Genomic DNA, 21,120 nt, shown 5'->3' with positions numbered 1-21,120 from the left:
TCAGGGAATAATAAGTCCACCAATATCAGTTGTAGGAAAGATGAAGTAATCCCTATTGAGGGGGAAAATAGAAAACATCTAGAAACCAAAAAAAAGTAATGAATACTCAGCATGAGTTTCAAAAGGGAAAGTCTTGTTTGACTGACCTCATAGAATTCTTTGAAGAGGGAACAGAGGAGACAAGAGTAATATAATAAATGGAATATATCCTGATTTCTAAAAGGCCTTCGAAAAGGTACCACATAATAGACTAATGAATAAGGTCAAAGCATACAGAGTCAGGGATAAGTGGCAGAGGTGGGAAGTGGGGTTCCACAAGAATCAGTACTGGGACCACAGTTCACAATTTATATTAACGATTTAAACTTATGAATCAAGAACCCAATTTCTAAGTTGCAGATGACACCAATTTTTTTTTGGGGGGGTGGGGGTTAGAGGGGGTTGGTCTATACAGAGCAGGACTGCAATAAATTAGAAGACATTAATAAAATTACATAATGGGCATATAATTGGCAAATGAATTTCAACATAGGTAAGTATGAAGCATTACAGTTTGTTAAGAAAAATATGGAGGTCAAATATTACTTGGAAAAGAAAAATCTAAATGGAGTGGTAGAGAAAAGGGTGTAGAAATACACAAATCACAAAAAGTAGTGACGCAGGTTAATAAGGCTTTGTAAAAGGAAAACCAACAACTGGGATTTATTTCTAAAGGGATAGAATTGAAAAGTAGTAAGGTTATGCAAAAGTTGTATTGAACATTGGTTAGACCAGACTTACAGTACTGTTTATAGTTCTGGTCACTATTATAAAAAGTATACAGAGGTACTGAAAATGGTGCAAAAAAAGATCTATGAGGATGATACCAGAACTACAAAGTTGTACCTAGCAGGGAAGAATGAAGGATAAAGAGGCCGGGTCTCTTTTTTTTCTTGAAAAAAGGGTGAGGGTGACATGACAGAGGTCTTTAAAATTATGTTGCCGATGATTCTGCTTTACCCATTTACACCCCATTTAGACCCATCTTTTGTTTCTTTACTTGTCCGATTACCATCTCTTAGAAGCCACCAATATAGGATAATTAAATAGGGAATTCAGAAGAGACTTTTACCCAGAGAGTGGTGAGAATGTGAACCTCGGTACCACAGGCAGTAGTTGAGGTGAATAATATAATGCATTTAAGCGGAAACTAGATATGTGAGGGAGAAGGGATTAGAGGGTTATATTGATAGAATTAGATAAGGAAATATGGGAGGAGGCTCAAGTGGAGCATAAATGCCGGCATGAACTTGTTGGGCTGAATGTCCTGTTTCCGTGCTGTCCATGTAATGAGTGAAGGTGTGTCCGTGCTGTACAGTTCAGTATTTAATCAAGAGTGGTGGGAGGGAGGACGCCAATGTACAGTTCAGTGCTTAATGTGGAGCAAGTTATCATTGAAGAACATTGAAGCATAAAGTGCAAGTGAGGTGACAGCGTATTAAATGTTTCTGGGTTTGAAGAAAAGGATCTGAAGGTGGATAGAAGAGATTGGGAGATGTGGTGCAAAGGTGGGTAGGATTGCGGGATAAGGTGACAAAGTGGATATGTGGGGATGGGGGATACAGTAAGACGGTAGATAGGATTGAGAAATATCAAAAAATTAGGAATTTCTTGGGAAAATTACCTTGTCTTGTTATGCCGTTTCAATTTTCAAAACATTTATATTTTCATTTTATAGAACATGCACAGACAGATTTTTTTTTTCATTTTATTAGTTTCTTATGCACAAGGGTAAAATCTAATTATGTTTCCCTTACTATAAATTTCTCCCACACTCTTTTAAAAAAATTGCAAACCCCACCCCCCCCCCCCCCCATATTTATTTAGATCCCTGGATTATGAACCATTCCTTTTACCCATTCTGTATCTCAGGCCATAACACCCACAATGCACATCTCTATAGAGCAGCTTAGCTAGTCTACAATCGCTACATTCACAATGGTAAATATTGTAATGTACCATCTGTTTGAATGTTTTATTATCTCTCAATCCATGTAATCTAATCCCCAAACATGGAAGCAAAGTTGTCCTGGTTGTCCAAAGTTGTCTAACCTCTACTGCGGACACACCCCTCTAACCTTCAGTGAGGTCACCCCCTCTAACCTCCACTGAGAAGATTTTTTCTTTCTTGGTAGTTTGGCTTGGCTGATCTAACCCTAGATGCCGTGAATCTCTATCTCCTTTGGCAACAGGTGTGGGGAAGAAATAGAAGAAAACAGCACAAAAACCTGTCCCCCTCACCTTCCCTTCCCCATTACTGCCTCCTAAGATCATTTTCACTGTCAAGTCAATGAGCCCGAAGTGAATTTCATTTTGGCACCATGCCACCAGACTGCTGGACGAAAACCCTGCTTCCTCTGAGGGTAGGGTGACCTCATTACAGCCTCCAGGACAAGTCCCCAATGACCAATGCAAAATAACGAAGTGAGGCACATTTATTTATTTATTTAGAGATACAGCACTGAAACAGGCCCTTCGGCCCACCGAGTCTGTGCCGACCAACAACCACCCATTTATACTAACCCTACAGTAATCCCACATTCCCTACCACCTACCTACACTAGGAGCAATTTACAATGGCCAATTTGCCTATCACCTGCAAGTCTTTGGAGCACCTGGCGAAAACCCACATGGTCACAGGGAGAACTTGCAAACTCCACATAGGCAGTACCCAGAATTGAACCCGGGTCCCTGGAGCTGTGAGGCTGCGGTGCTAACCACTGCACCACTGTGCCACCCTTTATTGCAGAGAATTCACTTGGATGTTTCCTCTCCACAGTGAAAAGTCTGGTCATGCAGCCTGGGAAAGGTCATAGAATTCCTTGCCATTCTGATGGATGAGAAGTCGCAATAGATCGTGGATGTACCATCGTTTAGGTTGCTGTAAGACAAATAAGCCTAGAGTCTGCCTATAACCCAGTTCTGCAAATCTCACTGACGTTGTGCCTCACCACTACCATGAGTGTTTTTATTGGGTTAAATTTCAACACCAAGCTCCTAACATAGAAAGCTGGCAGGTTTTGCATCATACACACAAGATGAGAAAGAATCAAATGTTTAAATGAAAGATTTTTTTTAAAATTAAAATTGACATTTTTTGCAATTCAGGGCTGTAAAACTGTGCTGGGGGATTGGGGCTGGCTGGTGTTGTTGGCTCTTAGTCTGAGGGAGCCACAATAAGGGGTGCGAGGTAGTCAGAGTGGTGGATTCCAAAAGTGTACTTGGGGTAGCTTTTATGCAAGTTCACCTGGGAAAAAATCACAAAGGGTTAAACTTCTAAGTCTCTCCACATGTTAGTAATGCAACACAAATAATTCCATGCATTTCTTTTAAATTGAGACCGTACATAAAACACTCTCTTCCTAAATGGTGTGGAACTGAAAGCAGGGAGGCCTCATGTTCAATCTCAGTCTCAAGAGAGGAACAGCTGCTCAGCTCATTGTGCCTCAGGAGGACCCTGGGATAGGGAAAGGCCAAATCTGCCATGGTCCCTGCATTCCTGATGTGATCTGCTGGAACATACTACAAATGTAGCAAGTGTGAGCTGTGCCCAAGGACAGGAGGTGATGATGCCTCGTGTGATCATATAGCTTGCAGACATTTGGGGGTGGAAATTGGGATATGTTGCAATCATTTTTCAGATAACAGGCACAAAGGAGACCAATTTACCAGTGGGACAACCCACACCCTAGCTGTACAGGCCTTGGGCCAATTGCTAAAGTCATAGAGCCCATTACTTTTGGCACACCAGGTGGATGCCTAAAATGGTGACACGGGTCCTGCCAATCATTCCCCCACCCATTGCCCAGCTGCCAATGAATATACCAGTCAGTGGCCATAGGAACACGAGGATGTCATTCAGCCTGTCAGAGCTGTTTTGCCATTCATCAGATCATCGCTGATCTGTTCCTCAACATTTACCCACTTTGGTTCTGTATGCTTTAATACCCTTACCTGATACCAGTGCACTGGTTCCCACAGCCCAACAAACAAATTCACAAACCAAGCTCAAAGAGTGATAATTCTTGTGAGGGGGAATTGTCAACAGTGAGTGGTGAAGTGGAGGGCAGTAAATTTGTTCTCATCAGTAGCATACGATCAACGGAAGTGAATTCTTCTCTGATCCAGGTATACAGTTAATCAGTGAGTCCATATTCTGGTTCTGTTGGCCAGGCTGCCGCCTTTTCATTCGGAGTGTTTATGATCGGGAATCCATTGTAAGAAAGGTGAAGGCAACAAAGTACAATTTTCAATCCATCCCTCAACTCAACTCCTCGCCATACCCCTCATCCCTTCTCTACATAGGAACACATGTAATTATCTTCTGATTCCATTTACATCATCCATTTCAATGTCATTACTTGGTTACTTATTCCGCAACTCAATTACCCTTTGAGTGATAAAGATCCCCCCGCCTCCGACTTCCCTACTTATGCCCTACCTGCCATTTGAACCTTTCACCCCACCTTTAGAAAGTCCCTTCAGAATCCGAACACTTTGGTGAGGCCATCATTTACATATGAGCACACAAAGAAGGCCTAGGACTAGCTGGTCCTTCCAGGCTGCCCCTAACTAACACAGCACAGCTTCAGGTGGGAATCAGCGTTGGGGCCTCTGAATGAGGCCTGGGAGTTAGAATATCCTAGGACTCATGCTCTGGAGGGCTCAGATGGTTCTTCGACCACTTCAACCCTCTCCCCTCCCCCACACCCCCCACCCCTGACCACTCCTCCCTGATTCTCACCCCTAGTTAAAATTATTATGCTCGTGTCAGTCAGGAACCATTCTCTCATAATGGTGTGGTGCTGCAGAGTCTACACAATGTGATCCTCTCTTTGGCAGCAAATTAACATCCTGAGTTACTATTGCAGCCAGTTTGAGCTAATTTTAAAGATAACTGAATTTAACATTAGATAAATATTATAAAAGATCACAATACAATTCAGGCAATTCATGCAGAGATCAAAACATTACAAGAACAACCCAGGTTCAGATTCACATAACCCACAGGGCAAAAGTCCAGATTGGAGGCACATTTACCTACTGATACCTTGGGGAGAGTTCAGCCTAACACAATGGGGAGTGGATGAGATTAAGTGACAGATTCCTATTCAGAATCGCTACTTACATCTTCTGTTCTGTAACGATTAGGTCCTGGTTTCATTGTAGTGTCTCCTGGAATCTGATTACGTTCCACGATGGTGTATATAGGTGCTCTGGTTTTGAACACATCAGTTTCTACGTGTTTATATGCACATGGCCCTGGGGTCTGCAATTAAAGATTTTAAAAAATTAAAAGCAATCAGACAGGGTATGCGGCAGACGTGATATGGGTCAAATCCCAACTCTGGCCTGTCCCTCTGGTGTTAATTTGAAATCAGAGACAGGCCTGGACTGGATTCAGTCGGGCTTTAAATATAGCAGTACTGGGAGAGGAGCCCCACAGGCAGGACGGTGACTAAGTGATGAAATGCAAAGACTGAAGGTATCCGTGGGCTTGCAGAACATAAAGCAGAACATTTTGGTAGACTGGAGGTTTTTTTTTCAGAGATACAACACTGTAACAGGCCCTTCGGCCCACCGAGTCTGTGCTGACCATCAACCACCCATTTTATACTAATCCTACACTCATCCCATATTCCTACCACATCCCCACCTGTCCCTATATTTCCCTACCACCTACCTATACTAGGGGCAATTTATAATGGCCAATTTACCTATTAACCTGCAAGTCTTTGGCATGTGGGAGGAAACCGGAGCACCCGGAGGAAACCCACGCAGACACAGGGAGAACTTGCAAACTCCACACAGGCAGTACCCAGAATTGAACCCGGGTCGCTGGAGCTGTGAGGCTGCGGTGCTAACCACTGCGCCACTCTCACAAGGTGAGAGTTGGTGACTTGGTCAGGTTTTTGGATGTAATGTTTTTGGAGCAGAGGATTGGGTTCTACACAAGTCTGTAAGGGAGCACTGACTTGTTTCTAGATGCAGAGTTTTTTGCTCTATGGGCCCAGGCCTGCTCAGACATAGGCCTCAAAAGATTATTTAGTAAGATCCAAGGCTGGTAGACAAAAAGTACTTTTGTAAAAAAAAAGTCAGTCTTGTTTTTACATTTTTTTATATTATTCATCTGAGGCTGTGGGCAAGGCCTGCATTATTGCCCTATCCCTAGTTACCCTGCAGAAAGTGATGATGAGCCTTTTTTTTTGAACTGCTGCAGTCCATGTGGTTAATATGCTCCCGCAGTGCTGGTCGGTAGGGAGTTCCAGGACTTTGGCCCAGCGACAATGAAGGAACGGTGACATATTTCTAAGTCAGGATGGTGTGTGATGTGGAGGGGAACTTGGATGTGATGGTGTTCCTAAGCACTTGCTTCCCTTGTCCTTCTAGGTGGTAGAGGTCATCAGTTTGGGACCTTATCACACCTCCTAAAAACATCTCAAAGTGCTCTACATGCAATTAATTACAAATGCAATGAATTTTGTGGACGAAAATGTGGGAGCTATTTTAGGCACAATGAAATCCCACAAACAGCAATGACCAGTTAATCTGTTTTTTGCTGATGTTGGTTGAGGGAGAAATGTTGACCAGGACACTGGGAGAACTACTTGCCGTGGGATTCTTAACGCTCGCCTGAACAGATGGGTCCTTAGCTTACCATCTCTTTGGGAGCACAGCACCTCCGACACACTCCCTTAGCCCCTGTCAGGCAATCAAGGCCAGGAGAGGGAAAGCCCTGGGTAACTGAGGTCCAAGTTGTCCTGGTGGGACACTCCTGCTCTTCCTGGCCCAAAAGGAAACTCACTTGACCTCTTCTGGCCCTGGCTCCTGTTCTCAACAGGTTTATCCAATGGGGAAGTCACCATGTCTTCCCATACTCAGGTCTGAGGTTACAATCACAGATTGGAGCCTGAACAGGCACATTTAACACTGAAACCAGACAGGTTTAGAGGTGGGGAAAGGAATGGGCAATTCCCCCACTCCATATTAACTATGTTTCCCAACCACCCTAGTTTCCATCAAGCAGGGAGAGTTAAAATCAAGGCCAGAAATGAAACAGACCTTGACCCCATGTCCCAGACTTGAATTCACTTACCTTCACAATCTTACTCAGCATGCTACCAAATGCAGTTTTCTGTGACATGGTGTAGGCAGGTGCTGCTTTCAGATGTGGAATTTTAGGCCCAGACACTGCCACTTCATTGTAACGTGCAGGCCCTAGTGCAAAAAGGAAACAGAGCTGAGATGAGCTATTCACATGGCCCACAGTGTCCATGCTATGCCAGGTCAGGCAGCCTGGATTTCAGGCAACAACCATCAGGATCTGAACTGATGCCGAGCTAGAGGGCCAAGCCTCAGAGTTCCTCTCAGAGATAGAATCTTACAGCACAGAAGGAGACCATTCACCCCATTGTGCCAGTGCTGGCTCTTTGAAAGAGCTATCCAATTTGTCCCACTGCCTCTGTTCTTTCCCCACAGCCCTCTAAATCTTCCTTTTCAAGTATTTATCTCTTTTGGAGGTTATTATTGAATCTGTTTCCAGCATCTTTTCCGTCAGTGCATTCCTGATCATAACAACTCGCTGTATAAAAAACATTTTCCACATCTTACCCAGTTCTTTTGTCAATTATTTTAAATCTGTGTCCTCTGGTTATGGACCCTTACGGTGCTGGAAACAAGTTCTCCTGACTTACTCTATCAGAAACCTTCATGATTTTGAACATTTCTAAAAAATCTACCCTTAATCGTCTCTACTCTAAGGTGAACAACTTCTCCAGTCTCTCCACCAAGGTTCACCCTGAGTTCACACCAGATTTTCAGCTGGGAGCCTCCTTAATACCAGGCCCCTTTAAAATATGACAGTGAGTAAAAATGGTTCCATCAGGGAAATCTCCCTTTAAAAGTGGTGCAGCACAGGGACACCTGTTTTAAAAGGAGTTTGCTCACATGGCGAGATTCCCTCTTTAAACTGTGTTGTAGTGCCAAAGGGAAGCTGGGCTCAGAGCACATATGCGTGCAAATGTTTAATCATCACATATACCAGTCAAAGGCAGAGCAGCTCAGGCAGTGGGGTACCAGGGAGTGGACTGGGACAGACAAGAGTGAGTGCCAAATACATCCGATCTGGGCAGAGTGAGGCCCAGTAGATTTTAAATCCAGGCAGCTGGTCAGCTGCCGCTCTCTGAAATGAATGGGAAGCAGCTGCTGGTCAGAGGGTGGAAGGCAAGGGCACATTGGCAAGAAGGCAAGTTGCAGGGTGGGAGAATGAGGAGGGGATAGGGGAGGCCTAAACTTTCCACGTGGGGTGTGGAGAACCTGCTCCTCAGTCAAAAAAACGTACCTGTTTGGGCCTCCTCCAGTCCTGGACTCTCCTCCTGCTTGAACCAAATTTCTCCTTTGGACTGGAGCTAAAATGACAGTTGGCTCAGTGGCAGGGACTGAGGGAGAGAGTGTGAGTGATGGACTGAGGGAGAGAGTGTGAGTGACAGGAACTGAGGGAGAGAGTGTGAGTGACAGGGACTGAGGGAGAGAGTGTGAAGGAGGGAACTGAGGGAGAGAGTCAGAGTGACAGGCACTTAGGGAGAGAGTCTGAGTGATGACTGAGGAAGAGAATATGAAGGATGGGGACTGAGGGAGACAGTCAGAGTGACGGGGACTGAAGGAGCAAGTGTGAGTGGCAGGGACTGAAGGAGGGAATGAAGGAGGGAATGTGAGTGACGGGAACAGAGGGAATGAGTCTGAGTGACAGGCACTGAGCGACTGAGTCTGAGTGACAGGTACTGAGGGAGAGAGTGCGAATGACAGGGACTGAGGGAGAGTGTGAGTGGCAGGAACTGAGGGAAAAAGTGTGAATGATGAGTCTGAGGGAGCGAGTCTGAGTGACAGGTCTGAGGGAGTGAGTCTGAGTGACAGGGAGCCCTAGATCTATAACTAAGGACTCTCATTCCCATGAGTTTGAACAGGCAAGGATGAGGATGAATTACTCACAAAGTGTTGTTCACAGACACGTGCGAGGACTCGGCCAAACTTGTGGAAATATTTAAGACATTGTTCACATTTTAAATGTGATACTTTTTATCTTCATCAGGCTGGACTTTGAGGGGTTGTCAAAAACTATCTCTTTAGCATTGAATTCAACTTCAGGACCAATCAAATTGCAGAAAATGGGCTTCATTGTTGGTATCAGCCAATCGGAGAGCAGAAATATAACAGACGGATAATTTGTGTGGCATATTAAAGGTTCTGTTAAAAGCTCTGAGCACCAGTTACTGTACCTGGGCTATCATTCATTTTGAACCCGACCGTTCGCTGTGCAATGGAATAGGCAGGTACGGAGCGGTGAACTAATCTATCTGCTTCCTGTACTCTGTAATTTGCTGTTCCGCAAAACAGAAAATTGAAAGGTCAGTCAACAAAAATGCATCTTATTCACATAAAACTTAAACAACCAGTTGTATTTCTATAGCATCTTTAACATAGTAAAATGTCCCAAGCCACTTCACAGGAGCAATTTCAAACAAAATTTGACACCAAGAGAAATCTGAGGACAGATGACCAAAAACTTGGTCAAAGAGGTAAGTTTTAAGCCGTGTTTTAAAGGAGGAAAGAGAGGTAGAGAGGCAGAAAGGATTAGGGACAGAATTCCAGAGTTTGGGGCCTAGGCCCTAAAACTGAAAGCACAGCCATTAATTATGGGGTGATGAATTTCTGGGATGTGCAAGAGCCAATTTATTCATGTGTAACCTAAACAAGTAACACTGGTCGGAAACAAAGTGGAATCAGTGGGCAATGTTGCAATATTCAGACCGGAGGTCATCCTCCACCGCTGGGGAAAGGTACAAATCACAAACCTCTACCCGTCCATCCCTCTCAATTACCAAACAATATCACAACCACCGATTTCAGCAGGTCTCTGGTATTTTCAAATCTCTCATGGGGTAACAAGGAATTTTATGCTGTCCCTCGCGGCTGTTTTGGAGGCGGTGAGAGCATGTAAGCAGGTGGGATGTTTTTGGGGTGCGGACACTGCCACCTTCCCGCCTCCGCTGAAATTAAGTCCAGGGTGAGAAGGCCTGCGAACGGACTATCAACGCATGGGGAGCCCACAAGAAAAACCATGCAGGTTGCTTGCCGGCTCCAGATGAGGGTTGGGGGGTATGGAGGCTGTTCCCTTGATAAAAGGCACTTAGTGCCTGAACAAGGGACGGGCATTGGGAAGGGGGGTGCGCACTGGGAGCCAAACGCCTGCCCTTGCTGTCGACCCCCCTACACCCTCCGCCCCCACGATCCTCACCCTGCGAGACCCCTCCCGCCCTGACCCACCTCTGGCCTGGGTATAGCACTGCTCCTAGGCCTCGGGTAGGTGTTCCACTGGCAGCAGCCACCACCTCTGCAGTGGTGCTGCTCAGTTAAAGAGCAGCCGGCCTCTGATTGGCAGGCAGCTGTCGGAGAGCGGGACTTCTGTCACCGGGGTCCTTGATCCTGGGGAAGGCTCGCCGCTGTCCAGTTATGTGCCTAATTAGCACTTGATTTGGCTGGCCTCCCACAGAAGGGCGATGTAGAGTTCTTGCCAGCGCTTTGGCCGGAGGTTGAGACCCCCGTCACCTGGATAAAATCTCGGCCATGAAGTTGCTCAAGGGTAGTTTGGAGCACAGTTACCAAATTTAGCTACCAAAATGCAGCTGTGTGACCTGCCTGTCCTTTTAAAGTATATTCAGGGAAGGAAGTGATCTAATCGGGCAATTTCAGGCAATGTGGTGACTCTTTGTAAAGTCCCAAGGTCAATTAGAGGGAAAATTTAAAAGTTAATTCTCAGGGTGTGGGCATCTCTAGCAAGGCTAGTATTTATTGCTTATGCCCAACTGAGTGGCTTGCAGGGCCACTTCAGAGGGCAATTAAGAGTCAACCACATTGCTATGGGACTATAGTCACGTATAGACCAGACCAGGTAAGCACATCAGGTTTCCTTCCCTAAAGGACATGATTGAACCAGTTCTGTTTTTATGACAGTGTGACTGCTTCATGGCCACTTTTACTGATCCCAGCTTTTTAGTTACAGATTTTTCTAATTGAATCCAAATTCTCAAACTGTTGTGAGATCTGAGCATGTGTTATTTGGTTTATTAGTCCAGGCCTCTGTGTCCAGTAACACAACCAACACACACTACTGTAATCCTTCCTGTGTTGGAAAACCCAGCAAAAAGTCACTGTCTTCCCTTACCAATGTTTTCCATCTGCAAAGACTTTTTCCAGGTCCTGATCCGTCTCTGGGGCAAAGCAGTCTCAGGCTCTGAGTTTCATGGAAGGGGCCTCTTAATTGCCTGGAGGGCGGTTTGGAGGGCCAATTAGCAGCTGCAGAGGCAGGAATGAAGGCGGGACTAAAGAAGTGTGGGCCCGATTTAAACAGACCATGGCGTCCATTACTGTGGCGGCCGTTTCAGTGAATTGATTGCTGTATTACTCATGAAGCAGGAAAGGCAGAGGGCTGGAACCCAGGGCAGGGCTGCCCCTCACTTTGCTGATGCAGATCTGCAGGTCCTCCTGCAGACAGTGAGGGAGAAGAGGGAGGGAGGCCCTGTTTCCAGAGGGTGGCAGGAGAAGGCCACCCTCCCAAACCAAACTGGCCTGGATCAAGGTGGCAGAGACCGTGAGCAGACAGAGTGTGGTCAGAAGGAACTGGGTGCAGTGCAGGAAAAGGTTCAATGACTTTATTCGCTCTGGCAAGATGACTGAAACATCAGACCCTCAGGACAGATATTCAACATCCAGCAACCACTCCAGCTGAGGATCCTGAGGGCACTTGCTGCTCTTGAACATAGAGGAATGTGTGCCCAGGGTACTTACTGACCCCTCAGCAGGCTCAGAATCATGGTGCGGTTGAGGATCTGCCAGCACTGATACATGCAGCTTCCTATCTCAATGAGCCATTGACATCAGCCATAGAGGCCAACAGTGCCTTATCTCTCTGTCTTTTGTCCTTGCAAGAGAAATGGTCTCACATTGCCTGTGAAAGGGCCTGGACAGCAGGAGGAGTCCCCATCCTTCACATTGTCACCACCATGGAAGAGGAACCACTGGAGATCAGCAGGGTCACTGACCACGAGCAAGACGGGGAAGGCGAGATGGGCATCCCTTGTGGAGAGAGTGAACAGAAACTGGAATGCATAGATTAAGGGGATGCATTTCACTCCACACTGTCTGACAGCATACCAAAGATTTAGCTGCAATGGAAAGCTTCAGCACTGCAGGGGCTTCAGCTCTCCAAGGCTAATTCTCATGATCTCTTCAGGGAAAGTTACTGTATCTGCACCGCTGCCAGCGGAGATCTGAGAGGAAGCACCATCACACCTTACCAGCGCACCCTTCAGCAGCTCAGATACAGTCACATCGTGGGTCCTTGTGCGTGCTTAGATGGCATGGTGATGAACATGTCATGAGTGTCAGGAAGAGGTGACAGAGGCAGAGACAGCTGTGCACCGTCCCCCTTGGAGGATGGAGGACAGACACAGCCCTGCTCAGCTGGCACAGATGAAGGACCTTAGGAGTCACAAGAAAGGTGGCTCTACTTGGACCAGCAGCAGCAGATGTTTTCCCACATGCCAGAGTACCCTGAGGTAATGCAGTCATGGGCTGAGAATGGAGCAGTCTGGTCAACTCATGTGTGCCACCATGGCTAAGGGATTTGAATGCATGAGCTCCTCTATAGAGAGAGTGGTGTGATAGTGTCCTTGTGTGCAGACTACATTCTGTGCAGCTGATCTGTTTTTTTTGAGACAGTAAATGAAACTAAAAGCTTCAAAGTTCTGGAAGGTCAGAACTTGGTTAAACAAACAAACAGTTTTTTTATCAGGGAGATGTGATTGGAGCTTAGGTTTCAGTATTACAGGACGAGCTCTGCAGTGGAAGGAAAAAAACAGCCAATTTTGTTTAAAGAGACAAGCTAAGAGTTGCAGGTTTTTTGTCCTTCCAGAGGAGCTGCTTGGTATTGAAATAGACTACAAAGCAGCAGGCTAGAATGGTTTGACTGCAGGCAGAGGAGCCTGGACTGAGGATTGACCATTTGTGAATGACTTATGACAGTTGTTTTTGGTGCCTTAAAGAGTTACATAAGGTGAGACCAGTGAAGATATACCACAGGACTGTTGTGTGCAAAGCCATGGAAGTTCCGGAAGGGTGTGCAGTTTTGGTAGGGACAATATCAGTGGGGTTCGGAATGAAGAGAAACTGCCAACGAGTGGAAACTGGGGTTTTCATCTTAGGAGACATGATCTGAGATTTACTTGAAAAGTTCAAAGACCTGGAGGACTTTGTGACAGTTCAGTTTCATCCTGATGATAGGACTGCCAAAGGATTTTGAGATATATTCTTATTGTCTCTGATAGTTAATGTGTAACCTTTATGATATATATCAACTGTGATTTAACTGTTAGTTCATGTTTAATTTATGTTGGTTTGGTTTGAGTGTTAAAGTAACATTTATAAAAGAGAAATCTTGACCGTTTGTTTTTTGTTTCCTAAATTGGAGTCAGTTGGTGGATTCGATTCTTTTGGTTTGTTGGTGGTCTCCACAGGGATCATAACAGTAGTGAACCTCATGGAGAGCCATATATGGCAGCACTCTGGATACATGCAGGAACACTGCACTGACATTCACAGAATGTTTGCCACACTCTGTGGCCCTGACGGATCAGTGGCAGTTATGGTGCAGATATGTTTGGAGGGGATGCCAGTTGTGCCTAACTGGTGGCCCCCTCCAGGCATCAGAAGTGCCATCCAAGGGCTGAGGCAGTTACCAAGGAGGATGACGGTGCCACCCCTCACAAGGCTTCCTCGGCCCCTCTGACTGAGGGGCTATCTGTGCAGCAGGGCCCAGTGATGGAGGCTGTCCCTGCAATGACGCCAGCGCACTAGCCTATAGACGTGCCCCAAGGGCGACTGCTGTGTGCATCTCAGCCACAACCAAAGACAGATGAGCCGACTGCCTCCACCCCATCCAAGACCACAAGGGGAGCATCGCACAGAAATGGCCAAGAGTGGAGGCCACCGCATCGGGCAAAGCACTGAGTGGGTCACTGAGATTTCCTTCACCTGAAATTGTGCACTTTTTGAGCACAATGTAAATATGGACATATGTGAGCTTCCTTTTATGAATGACGGGACAAGAAAAGAAGGATGAAGTGATGAAGGGAGCAAGGGTCCTTGAATGGGGACAGTGAAATCCTCTGGACAGATGTGCAATCCTTCATTGGCGGTAAGAGTTGATCTATTCCAGGCTATGTCTTCAATGGATTTGCTCTCACAGGAATCTCAAAGTGAGTTCTAGACAATGACGTCCTCCTGGGTTAGAAGGGCTCAGCTGAAATGTGCCTGGATCCGATGATCCCTGACATTGAGGGCATCCTGACGAGACCCTCAAGCCCTGTGCCAGGCCAAGGCTTCTGCCGTGCAGGCGGGGCACCTCTGAGTTCTGCATCTTCCTCCTCTTCATTCTCCTGTTACTCCTCTTCCTCCAATGAGTTGTGTTGATCAAGCACATCATTGCCTTCAAGGACCACAGCTCTCTGTACTGCCATGTTATGGAGTGTGCAGCAGACCACCATAATGTGCAAGAATCTTGCAGGAGTGTACTGCAAGGCGCCACCTAACCAGTCCAGGAAACGGAACTGCATTTTCAGAAGCCCAAAAGCCTGCTTGGTGGTGGTCCTAGTGAGCAGATGGCTTTGTTTGTAACGCCTCTGTGTCTTTGTGTCAGGGTCTCATAAAGGGGTGAGTAGCCATCTCTTCAAGGGATATTCCTTGTCCCCTAGAATCCAAGCATGTAGTTTGGGTGGGTGGGGTGGGGGGGGGTTGCGATGGTGGGTGGTGGTGAAATGAAGAGTTGTAGCAGCCTGGATTGCTGGGGGATACGAACATGTGAATTAGGAGCAGGAGTAGGCCACTTGGCCCCTCAAGCCTGCTCTGCCATTCAACAAGATCATGGCTGATCTGATTGTAACCTCAACTCCACATTCCCGCCTATCCCCAATACTTTCACCCCCTTGCTTATCAAGAATCTATCTACCTCTACCTTAAAAATATTTAAATACTCTGCTTTCACCGCCTTTTGAGGAACAGAGTTCCAAAGACTCACGACCCTCTGAGAGAAAAAATTTCTCCTCATCTCTGTCTGAAATGGGCGACCCCTTATTTTTAAACAGCGACACCTAGTTCTAGATTCTCCCACAAGAGGAAACATCCTTTCCACATTCACCCTATCAAGAGCCCTCAGGATCTTATATGTTTCAATCAAGTCACCTCTAACTGTCCAAAACTCCAGTGGAACAAGCCTAGCCTGTACAACCTTTCCTCATAAGACAACCCGCCCATTCCAGGTTTTCGTCCAGTAAACCTTCACTGAACTGCTTCCAATTCATTTACATCCTTCCTTAAATAAGGTGACCATTACTATACACAATACTCCAGATGTGGTCTCACATCCCTGTATAACTGAAGCATGACCTCCCTACTTTTGTATTCAAATCCCCTTGCATTAAATGATAACATTCTATTAGCTTTCCTGATTACTTACTGTACCTGCATACTAGCGTTTTGCAATTCATGCACTAGGACACCCAGATCCCTCTGCATCTCAGAGCTCTGCAATCTCTCACCATTTAGATAATATGCTTCTTTTTTATTCTCCCTGTCAAAATGGACAATTTCACATTTTCCCACATTATACTCCATTTTTCAGATCTTTGCCCATTCACTTAACCTATCTATATCCCTTTGTAGCCTCCTTATGTCCTCTTCACAACTTACTTTCCTATCTATCTTTATATCATTAGCAAATTTAGCAACCATACCTTCGGTCCCTTCATCCAGGTCATTTATATAAATTGTAAAAAGTTGAGGCCCCAGCACTGATCCCTGTGACACACCACTCATTACACCTTGTCAACCAGAAAATGACCCATTTATGCCTACTCTCTGTTTCCTGTTAGCTAGCCAATCTTCTATCCATGCCAATATGTTACTCTCTACACCATGAGTTTTTATTTTCTGCAATAACCTTTGATGTGGCAGCTTATCAAATGCCTTCTGGAAATCATTCTTGGCAGGTGGGGGTCTTCATGACACTGTCCAATCTTCTGACCTGCCATCCATCTTTGCACAATTATAGGCTTTTTCTTTAAGTTTGATACTATCTTTAACTTTTTTACTTAACCACGGATTATGGATTCTTCCCTTGAAAATTTTCTTTCTCATAGGAATGTATCTATTCTGTGTATTCTGAAATATCCCTTTAAATGTCTGCCACTGCATCTCTATTGACCTATCCCTTAATCTACTTTGCCAGTTCACTTTAGCTAGCTCTGCTATCGTGCCCTCATAACTGCCCTTATTAAAATTTAAAATACTATTCTTAGACCCACTCTTCTCTCCAGCCTAAGTCGGAGCTACCTGGACATGTCAGAGAACCAGTGCCGCAGGAGATTATGAACCTTCAGGTAGATGGTCACAGAGATATGTGCCTTTGTCGTGGAAGACCTCACACCTCACAGCACTGCTCACCATAAATTGCCAGTAGCCGTCGGAGTCACTGAGGCCTTGCACTTCTTTGCCTCTGGCTCCTTTCAAGGATCAGCTGCAGACTTGCTGCGATCTCACAAGCGGCTGCACACCCCTGCATCTCACAGCTTACTAATGCCCTATTTGCGATAGTTGAGCAGTACATTCAAGTCCAGACAGTTGGGGCCTCGCAGCCACAAGGGACAGTGAGTTTCACCTCATCGCTGGATTCCCCCAGGTACAGGGCAGCATCGATTGAACCCATGTGGCCATCAAGGATAGCAGACACGTGGGAACACCACCACCTGCAAGCTCCCCTCCAAGTCACCTACCACCATGACTTCGAAATATATCACCATTCCTTCACTGTCGCTGGGTCAAAATCCTGGAACTCCCTTCTTAACAGCAATGTTAGTGTACCTAAACCCCAAGGACGGCAGTGGTTCAAGAAGGCAGCTCACCACCACCTTCTCAAGAGCAATTAGGGATGGGCAACAAATGTTGGCCTTGCCAGCGATGCCCACATCCGATGAAAGAATAAAAAGATGTTGAGATTTTGGGCAGGGGGCACGGGTTGCATGCTGGGTTGGCTCAGGCCAGTGGCACAGAGGTGGCAACAAAGTCCCTAATTGCTCTTGAGAAAGTGGTGGTGAGCTGCCTTCTTGAACTGCTGCAGTCCATCTGGTGTGGGTACACCCACAGTACTATTAGGGAGGGAGTTCCAGGATTTTGAGGGTATGGCCTCCGTTGCCTTCCAGACCCTCTCCACTGCCCTCTTGATGCCATGGCTGAGCCCTTCCTGTGAAGAATTTTGCTCCTCATCACCATCAGACCCAAAATCTGAGTCGTGCTCCCATTGCTAGCTGCTGCCTTTCTTGCACTCAGGTGGCCTCCCAATTGTGTCTGGAAGCCTTGCCCCCTTCTTTTATGTCCCCGTGATGGCAGGAGAGTGACCACCCTGTACTGCCCAAGCCTGCAACCTGAGCAGACCTGATGGCACCAGTGTGTCAATGGTTGAGTGAGTGTCCCTCTTCTCTCCCTCAAACTGAATGTAAAATTCAATCATATTATGATTGCTGCTGCCTCGGGGCACCTTCACTATGAAGTCATTAATTAATTCCATCTTGGTACACAATACCAGGTCTAGTATAGCCTGCTGTCTGGTTGGCTCCAGAATGTGCTGTTCTGTGAAATTATCCTGAAAACATTCTATGAACTGCACATCTAGGCTCCCTTTGCATATCTGCTTTTTTCTGTCTATATGTCATGGCAGCTGCCAGGAAAGTGAATGCGCACATGCAGGAAACTCTTGTTGTGGTCGCAGACCTGCTGAACGTTGAGGGAATGGAACCCCTTCCTGTTGATGAATCTATCTCGCTGGTCAGTCAGTCCTTTGACAGCACCTACCAAAACCGTGATCTCTTCCACCTAGAAGAACAAGGGCAGCAGGCACGTGGGAACATCACCACCTGCAAGTTCCCCTCCAAGTCACCCACCATCCTGACTTGGAAATATATCAGCATTCCTTTACTGTCGCTGGATAAAAATCCTGGAACTCCCTCCCTAACAGTACTGTGGGTGTACTGCACCAGATGGACTGCAGAGGTTCAAGAAGGAAGCTCACCACCACCTTCTCAAGAGCAATAAGGGATAGTCAACAAATTCTGGCCTTGCCAGTGATGCCCACATCATATGAAAGAATAAAAAGAAAATATTGAGATTTTGGTGGAGCGGGCATGGGTTGCATGCTGGGTTGGGGCAGGCCTGTTGCATGGAGGCGGCAACAAAGAGGGGAGCCAGTCATGATCGTTCCCAAGAAATTAGGTGGGTGCATAAATGGGCTGATGATCAAGAGTAGACTGATGGGGCAGTAACTGGCTGGATTGGATTTGCCCTGCTTTTTATGGACAGGTCATACCCGGGCAATTTTCCACATTATCGGGTAGATTCCAGTGTTATAGCTGTACTTGAACAACTTATCTAGGGACGCGGCTATCTCTGCAGCACAAGTCTTCAGTACTACTGCCAGTATGTTGCCAGAATCCACAGCCTTTGCAGTATCTAGTATCTTCAGCCATTTCTTTATATCACGTGGAGTGAATTGGATTGGCTGAAGACTGGCATCTCCAATGCTGGGGACCTCAGGAGGAGATGGATCCTCCACCTGGAACTTCTGGCTGAAGATGGTGATAAATGTTTCAGCTTGACTTTTGCACTGATGTGCTGGGCTCCCCCATCATTGAGAATGGGGATATTTGTGGAACCTCCTCCTCATGTTAGTTGTTTAATTGTCCACCACTTTTCACGACTGGATGTGCCGGGACAGCAGAGCTTTGATTTGATCTGTTGGTTGTGGGATTGCTTAGCTGTCTATCGCACGCTGCTTCTGCTGTTCGGCAAGCAAGTAGTCCTGTGCTGTAGCTTCATCGGGTTGACACCTCATTTTTAGGTATACGTGGTGCTGCATGTTCTCCTGCACTCCTCAGATAAGCCAGGGTTGATCCCCTGGCTTGATGGTAATGGTAGAGTGAGGGATATGCTGGACCATGAGGTTACAGATTCTGTCTGAATACAATTCTGCTGCTGTTGATAGTCCGCAGCGCCTCATGGATGCCCAGTTTTGAGCTGACAGATCTGTTCTAAATCTATCCCATTGAACACGGTGGTAGTACGGCACAACAGGGGGCAACACAGTGGAGCAGTGATTAGCACCGCAGCCTCACAGCTCCAGGGACCTGGGTTCAATTCTGGGTACTGTCTGTGTGGAATTTGCAAGTTCTCCCTGTGTCTGCGTGAGTTTCCTCCGGGTGCTCCGGTTTCCTCCCACCGCCAAAAGACTTGCAGGTGATAGGTAAATTGTGTAGGTAGGTGGTAGGGCATATGGGATTACTGTAGGGTTAGTATAAATGGGTGGTTGTTGGTCGGCACAGACTCGGTGGGCCAAAGGGCCTGTTTCAGTGCTGTATCTCTAAATAAATAAAAAACATGATGGAGGTATTTTCAGTGTAAACATGGGTCTTTATATGTCTCTCTACGAGCTCTCAATGAGCTATCTTAATTGGACTCATTACTGGATCAAGCAGGTTCCCGGGGCTGACCCACCCCCACCATGATGAAACTCGCTGGCGGCGTAATTGGCACGGGAAAAAGGCATGCCGGCTGACGCTGCTATTTTCATCACCACTCTTCTGGGCTGTTGCTCATTCAGCACACTGCATTAGTGTTGAAATAGGGAGTGCCAACTATCAGAAGATCAAGAGAAGTTTCTCAGAAACCCAACCAAATACAATAAAGAAATGTTTTTCACACACAAAAACAAGAAATGCTGGAATCACTCAGCAGGTCTAGCAGCATCTGTGGAAAGAGAAGCAGAGTTAACGTTTCGGGTCAGCGTCCCTTCTTCGGAATGTTTTGATTGGCCCTGAGAAAATAAGTGAATTATTTTCCTTACCCACAACGCATAGATAAATAATGATGTAGATCAATCTCTGCCAGTGATATAAAGGAGCAGCTTTGCTGTCTGTCCAAGGTGTGGCTTTTTATAGTGAAGGTTAAGAAATATATCAAACTATAAATACATCTTTCCTTCTCCACCAAATATTTCTGTAATTGTTATGTCCCTGAGGGCTGACAGGAGTATATTGTGTGGAAGGTTACATAAACTTGGCATATATTCCCTTGATTTTTAGATGGTTGAGTCATGATCTAGAGAGTCATACAACACTGAAACAGGCCCTTCAGCCCACTGAGTCTGTGCTGACCATCAACTACCCACTTAAACTAATCCTACATAAACCCATATTCCCTCCCACATCCCCTCCTGCATTAATCCCATATTCCCTACTATTCTCCTACCTACACTAGGGGAAATTTACCTATCAACCTGCAAGTCTTTGGCTGTGGGAGAAAACCAGAGCACCTGGTAGAAACCCACACAGTCACAGGGAGAACTTACAAACGCCACACAGACAGTACCCAGAACTGAACCCGGGTTACTGGAGCAGCGAGGCTGCGGTGCTAACCACTGGGCCACCCTCTAATTGAGGTAATTAAAATGATAAAGGGATTCAATAGACAAGATACAGGGAGACCATTCTCTTCTGGGCAGGGGATTCCAGAACAAGGGAGCATAATCATAACATTAGAGCTAGGCTATTTCAGAGTGAAGTCTAGAAGAACTTTCTCCACACAAATGGTAGTGGAAATCTTGAACTCTCTCCCCAAAAGGCTGTGGATTGAAACATTCTAGACTGAGATAGATAGATTTTTGTTGGGTAAGGGTATCAAGTGATATAGAGGTAAGGAAGGTAAATAGAATTTGGGTATAGGTCAGCAATGATCTAATTGGATGGCGGGATAGGCTTGATGGGCTGTTCCTATCAGGGAATACATGGCATAAAGGGCAGAAAGCCCAGAGAATGCAGTCAAGTCGAGTTCAAAAGGCAAAGACAAACACCGATAACATAGGACTGGGATGTTACATGTCACTAAAGTATTCAGTGCTAGCCTTGACTCATAGTAGCACTCTCA

At 46.0% G+C, this 21,120-nt stretch overlaps 1 protein-coding gene across 1 annotated transcript; it reads right to left on the bottom strand.

Annotated features, from left to right (window-relative positions):
• Positions 1-1,875: 1,875 nt before the first annotated feature.
• On the bottom strand, positions 1,876-7,197 carry LOC137385023 (ciliary microtubule associated protein 1A-like). The gene is made up of 3 exons (XM_068059763.1): positions 7,136-7,197; positions 5,168-5,308; positions 1,876-3,286 (listed from the first exon to the last, which is right to left on the bottom strand). Exons 1-3 carry the CDS (start codon positions 7,181-7,183, stop codon positions 3,197-3,199), a joined length of 279 nt encoding a protein of 92 aa, XP_067915864.1. The 5' UTR covers positions 7,184-7,197; the 3' UTR covers positions 1,876-3,196.
• Between the last annotated feature and the right edge of the window lie 13,923 nt (positions 7,198-21,120).

The sequence above is a fragment of the Heterodontus francisci genome, chromosome 27 (genome assembly GCF_036365525.1).
Source record: "Heterodontus francisci isolate sHetFra1 chromosome 27, sHetFra1.hap1, whole genome shotgun sequence".
NCBI lineage: Eukaryota > Metazoa > Chordata > Chondrichthyes > Heterodontiformes > Heterodontidae > Heterodontus > Heterodontus francisci.
This window is presented reverse-complemented; position numbering and strand designations above follow the sequence as displayed.